Raw genomic sequence first — 6,415 nt, forward strand, 5'->3', positions numbered from 1 at the left:
TTCCGCCGAAGATTCTACGTCAATTTCACATGAATGCAGGAGGCTTCCGCTAGCCGAGCCGCCGGAAATAACTTCTAGACACTGGATATGACGCATCGCGGGCATGAACTGCTCGATGAGGCGTTTTTTCTTCTTCCTTTACCTGCTTGACCACGTCGCTGGTGAGCATGCGGGCCAAGAGCGAGCGCATGGCGCGTAGATAGGGCATAGACACGGGCGGACTCGGGACAGGGGGGGGGGATTCCTTGTAGAGGCTTTCACACGCAGCGTGGCTTGTCGAGCGAGTATAGACGGGACGCCGTACGGAGACTCAGTAGGGCTGTGGTGATGACTTGCAGATGTGCTCCGCGGCGTCGCTTAGCAAGCGAAGGTAGATGTGTGTTGCCGATTTGTACTGTCGCGTGCGTTTTGCATACATGGCTGGTCTTCGATGAGCTCAGCGTGGGAGTTGGGACTTTGCCGCGGAGCGCTCGTAAGCTGGAAATGTTGGGCTTGAGGAAAGGAAGTGCGACAGTGTTTGGTGAATGGATTGGTAGAGATGTACATGCAGAAGATATCTGCACGACGGTTTGCAGTATCTTGTTGTCGCTCTTAGCTATATGTATAGGGATTGAGACTACAAGAGAGCTTCCAATATACTCCTTCACGCCACGTCTCTACGTTCTTTTGACATTATACTATCTAGTGTGTTTGCAAGAAAGAAACTATTCGTGTTCTCAGGGCTTCTACAAGTCGTATAGTCTGCTGCTCGTAGTGCTTGAGACCTGTATTTTAAGTAGAGAATTTACTCGAAAGGAGATCCACGGTTCCAAAAGAAGGAAAGGTCTTGAGCCTTTTGCAATTGCTCTTAACATTTTCATTCCACTACATATCCACACTTATATACACATCCACATACGTACGCCTAATTGACGCACTATCTACGATATCAATCCCCAAGTCTGGGTCAAAGGCGCACTCTATCGTTGTTGATTGATAACCAGTCAGTGTGGTCCAGCCCAGCAGCGAGGAGCTGCACCCAATTCTAATATTCGTAGTATACTGTTGCAAAAACGACAGACTCGATGAGTTTGGAAGAAGCCGATCCAGTGTAAAAGACGAGATAAGTTGCCCATGGATTCATTGGACGTTATCTTGTCGCTGTAACGCGCCTCTTCATCTACTGTACTATTGTGAGACGTAAAAGAGAAACATCAACGACTTCTCATAGCTTACCTCAGCTCACTTATCGACACCACAACCCCAGAAAGAGATTATTTAGTGATAACACCTACATCATGACCTTCATACCAAGACTCCCTCCACGACACCATACCATACCACAACAACTGCCACTCACCAAACTACAACATCACATTAAACGTCTTGACCTCACCCTGACGACAATAACCACAAAGATTGAAGCTTACACAACGCCGAAGCGCGTATCTATCCATTTATACAAAATCACACAACTATGCTCATTCTATTTACTCTTCTCATCATCCATTTCGATTCCATTCTCGCAACGTAAACATGCCATAACGCTGGAAATCTGCCAGAAGGCCAGATCGATGTCAAACACAACGGTAAACAGACTCAATAATGACAACCCACAAACGCCAGAGAAATGCAACTCGCTGCTAACAACCATGCCTTCGACCCCTTTCTTTTCTACTCCAATACCACCTTCAAATACCGCGGAGTCATCACAATCACGAAAACTCAACGCGACTCCCCCCCAACCTCGCCTGCTTAGCCTGCGCCCTTTCCGCTCTCCTTCTCCTCCTGTTGGAATCATAATTACTAAGATCCGTCTCAGTCCCATACACCGGACTACTCAGCACCGTATCCGCGGCAGCAGGAATAGGAGGCGGAGGAGGGAAATTAGCCTGATCAGGCGCTAGATGCTGTTGCTGGCCATTACCGAACATGGGAGGAGGACCCGGCGGAGGCGGAGGAATATTCGCTTCAGGCATGCGCAAGGTACTCGAACTAGGCATGGGCATAGGCGGAGGAGGATGAGCATCAGACTGTTGAGCCATTTCAGCGGCTTGAGCAGCTTCCATGGCTTCGGTTCTGCGCCAGCGGTCGCCGCCGACGCCGCTCATGGAACTTACGCTGCCGGCGCGGTTTTTGCGTTGGCGTTCTCGGCGGCGGGCTTCGCGTTCGGCGGCGGCTTCTTCTTCGTTGAGGCGGCGGAGGGTTACGTGGCGGCCGTCGTTGTGCATCTTGACTTTGACGGATACGGGAGGGGAGGCCACGTCGTCTCTGCTGCCGCGGCGTTCTCGCTTGGTGGGCGATCCGGCAGAAGTGACTGTGGCTGCCGCGGCTGCACCAGCAGGTATTATTGGTGCGTCTCCCGTGCGGCGTCGGCTGTGGTGACGGCCTCCGGGTGAGTCGTAAGCTTCGGAACCGGAATCTGACAAGACACTGTAGACACCGGCGCGAGGGGGGCGACTTGGGTTGGGCGTGACAGTAGAATCCATGGGTCGAGATGGGCGCTGCGCTACTGAGGGTGTGATACCGGTCATATCGCTCTCAGACAGAATGGTGGACGGCGGTCTATGGCCTCTCCTTGGAGGTGCTCCATCACCCGTGTACTTCTTGCGGCGTTGGCTGTTCATGCGGGCGACCCGTTCCTCTTCCAAATCTTGTTGTCTCATCTCTTCCACGCGGTCGTCTTCCTTCTTCTTGCTGCGTTTGCTGAGAGAATGCTTTAGGAAACCGACGACTCCCATGGTAGCAACACCCTCCTTTAGTCCATACTGCCGATCCCTAGGCCTCATTTCAGTTTCTTCGCTGAGGCTTGTCCGGCTATCGAAAGAGTCAATGGAGGTGACACTTCCAGTTGGGCGGTGACCAGGTCGCATAGCACTTCCAGACAAAGCCGATGCTTGTGGGTTGTCTCGACGCCAGTCGTTTCGACGGTTTGCTGGAGATTCGGGTGCCCTTCCTTCCTCGAGCCTAGAGATATCGGTCTGAGTGACCTCGGATGGTCCCAATGGGCGGCTGTAACTGAAGTCGCTCCCTGTCTCGGTCGGAGGATGTTTTGGTTTGCGATTGAATAGTTTCTTGACGGCGAAAATACCACCAGCTGCAGCCCCAACTCCTAGGAGCTTGTCCTTCCAAGTGGAACCTTTGTTGCCATCGGCGCGGTATTTCTCATCACTCAAGTACGATTCGGTGAACTCAGAGTCGGCGACGCGGGATCGAGAATCACGGCGGGACCGAGAGTCGGGTCGGGAACTAAGGACTGTGCCACCATGCCTGCTGCGGGTGCGGCTTCGAGATCTTCTTGACCCCAGCGCGGCTAATCCTGCACCGGCTGCTCCCGCTGCTGCGAGCTTTCCAGCGCCAGGGCCTCTGCTCGTGCGTCGACTTATCCTGGTACTGTATGAGCGGTCGGTGATGTAGGTGCTACGGTCATCAAAGTCCATCTCGGGCTGGGTCCTGTAGGAGAGGACGAAGTAGAGGATTACTAAGATGAAAGTCCACACTGCGAAAAGGATGAACAAGGCCAGTGGTGACCCGTATAGTGTCAGGCCAAGTGGGATCTGAGCAAGTCCAAGCAGTGCAATAGTGCGGCCTAGCCATTGATGAACCTATAGAGTTAGTCTTCGCCATACTCGCGCATGTTGTTCACTCACCATAAGCTTAAGAGGGATCTTGAATCGCTCCTTGCCCTTTTCAAGTTTATGAATGAGAGCGCCACCAAGGAATTGAACCATAACAAGAGTGTATAGCGCAACGCCGATGCCGTGGTGAGGGTTGGTCAGAGATCTCTCGAGGCCAACAGCTTGGAAGCTGCAGACGATGGCAGCAGTCGAAAGAAGCACTGCTGCTACTTGCAACCAGATGTGGACTCGCAAGGCGGTTCGTGGGTTGCGATGGTAGAAGCGAGCCATGAAGATAGCTGCGGGTATTACGAATAGGAAAGCAATGACTGCTAATACGCCGTGGGCTGTGATGAGAGCCTTGTAGCTGGCCATGCTGCGGAAGCGGTTGCCCATACCTGAGTAGTCAGTCTCTGTAGTCTTTTTCAACAATGAAGATTCTTACCATTCAATCGCATCGTCTCAAAGTTGGGGGCTTGCAAGTTGGGCAGCAGAAAAGTGTTGCGCTGCGAGTCCCATGTGCCATCTCCGACATGCATCGTGGCCGAGTCGTAGACGCTCGACCCGGGGTCCGAGAGTTGGTTGGACATTTTCGCAACAATGTTCCGTTTCGCGTTCAATGGCCAATTCCTTCAGAAACAGTCGTAAAGTAGGTGCGTAAGTCGTTAAACACACCAGGCTGACGGACGAGGTAACGACAGAAAACCGGATCCTCGCTAACAACGCAGGCAAGCAACAATACGTGGAAACAGAGAGTCGTAACGTCGTGAAAGGCGTAAGAATAGCGAAAGTAGGCTGGAACGAGGTGGTAGTCGTGTATTCGTGTAGAGCGTGTCCGGTTGGACAGCTCGCGGTGGTGGGGGAACGTCAGCTCCTGGCGCCGTGCAATGGACGTCGTTGGGAAGAAGCGGTTTCCGTGACTGCAGGGAGCGAAAGTCTTCTCTGGGTGCTGCAGCTGCAGATGTCACGAAAGGATGGAATCGGTAGCCAGCTCAATTAGCTCGTCGAGGGCTCCACCAGCCGCATGTTTATGGGTGGAATGGCCTGGCAACGTAATCGATAGGTTGAAGGGCGGTGAGTGGCTGGGGCCGGCCAACCACAGCCCGCCGCACCCCTGCACCCAGCCGCCCAGATTCTGAGACGACTCGAATTTCTGGTTTCCGAGGCCGATTGATTAGCTCGGCACGCTGCTGGCCGCTGCTCTTGGGCGTGCATGCGCTGGCAGTGAGGCGAACCGTCACTACGCCTTAGGGGACATGCTCAAGCACCGTGTTCGCAGGTGCATGGCCACGAGTTAGAAGACGGGTCAACACGAGTCGATTGCGCAGAGAAGAAGTCGTTTCAAGCAGTGGTATCTCGAGTCCGTAACGCCGTAACAAGCCCAACACACGCTCACCGCAAGGACGTCATCCCTCAACATCCAACATGTCCCTTAGCGCCTTTTCAGACGCTCGGAGCCATCTACCTCTCTCTTCTAGTTCATCTCCGATTCCACCGCCCTCTTCCTTCCGTCTCCGGGCCTCTCTAGCTGCCGCCACGGTTCCCTGTTTCTGAGTTTCCAGCGGCCTCAGCTCACGCTCCAGCTTCTCCAAGTCTCTGGTTCGGTTCGGGATGGTAGCCTGCAGACTTGCGATCTGCGCATTCAGGGCTGCGAGCTCCGCCTCCCGTTCGCTGAGCACTCGCTGAGTTTCTGGAAGTGGGAGAGACAGCTCAGGGTTCGTCGAGACTGGTGTTTGCTCGTGCTTTAGCTGCTCAATGGTCGCTTCCAGGCCTGCAGTTTCAGCCGGAAGTGACTCGAGCTGTTGCGTGCGTAGTTGAAGACCCTCATAGCGCAGTGCGAGCTCTTTTCCCTTGTCCTCCAGCTGCTTCAGAATCTCGGCTACCTCCAACTTGCGCTCCTTGAGCTCTGCCTTGAGACCCAGTATCTCCTTTTCCTTCTCGTCGTTCTCGTGAGCGTCGACCAGGCGGGGTGGGTTTTCCGTTATGCTGCGCAGGAACTTCTCCTTGGTGACCTGCTCGACGTAGCTGAAGCGTAGCTTGCTGAAGAGTTCCTGCAACAATGTTAGGCATGTATCTCTCTCATGACATTTTGAAGACGCATGCTTTATAATGTAATAGATCAGCCTCAAGGGCAGCCGGATGAGTGTCGCCATTCTGCTCGCTGTCCTCCGACGCCGCCGAATTGCGCTTCTTCGCGGCCTGTGGGAGATCCTTTGGCGACAGTGTTTCCGCAATAGCCAGGAGCTTGAGTGACTTTGACTGCTGCAATTGTTCCAACACTGCGGCTGGTGTTGGCGCTGCCGATTTTCGCTTGGGTCCCATTGTGTCTGTTGTAAATGAATTGGAGGATTGAATGTTTGTTTGGGATCGCGAATGCCCGCGTAGGGCTGAGTTCCCCGCGGCGACTACCGCATGCAGCTAGCACGGCCCGCCGCGTGGAATGATTTCACATGGCCGCCCGGCATCTCGCAAGGTCAGACTTCTGCGACCCTTCATCTCCACCCCAACAACAGTCGCCCACCATGGCGAGGGACCTAGACGACGACGCGTACATTGCAGAGCTGCTGAAAGAGGATGCAAAGAATGCGACGAAGAAATACGAGCTCGTTGGCATCGATGCCTTCAATCCGAGGTGCGTCATGAGCCTCCGTACACGCTGTGCAGTCGCATGAGCGTTGAAAGTACATGAGCACTCCATTATGAGACTGCTCGTGCTAATATACTATAGGATGAAGTCTCGTGCACCTAGACCGAACAAGGGCTTCCTGCAACACCTCATCCGACAGACTGACAGCCACAACTCTGCGCTCCTTGCTAAA

The 6,415-nt window shown here is 53.8% G+C and overlaps 2 protein-coding genes across 2 annotated transcripts; both read right to left on the reverse strand.

Moving 5' to 3' along the window:
• Positions 1-1,694: 1,694 nt before the first annotated feature.
• Positions 1,695-4,186, reverse strand: J4E86_007300 (uncharacterized protein; the record flags this gene model as incomplete). Its single annotated transcript, XM_051447822.1, has 3 exons — positions 1,695-3,584; positions 3,630-3,994; positions 4,042-4,186. 3 exons carry the CDS (start codon positions 4,184-4,186, stop codon positions 1,695-1,697), a joined length of 2,400 nt encoding a protein of 799 aa, XP_051300760.1.
• Positions 4,187-5,002: 816 nt separating this feature from the next.
• J4E86_007301 (uncharacterized protein) lies at positions 5,003-5,918 on the reverse strand (the record flags this gene model as incomplete). The annotated part of the gene is made up of 2 exons (XM_051447823.1): positions 5,003-5,647; positions 5,700-5,918. The coding sequence occupies 2 exons, from the start codon at positions 5,916-5,918 to the stop codon at positions 5,003-5,005; spliced, it is 864 nt and encodes a 287-aa protein (XP_051300761.1).
• Between the last annotated feature and the right edge of the window lie 497 nt (positions 5,919-6,415).

Source organism: Alternaria arbusti (assembly GCF_024043155.1).
Source record: "Alternaria arbusti strain BMP 1465 chromosome Unknown scaffold_10, whole genome shotgun sequence".
Taxonomy (NCBI): Eukaryota; Fungi; Ascomycota; class Dothideomycetes; order Pleosporales; family Pleosporaceae; genus Alternaria; species Alternaria arbusti.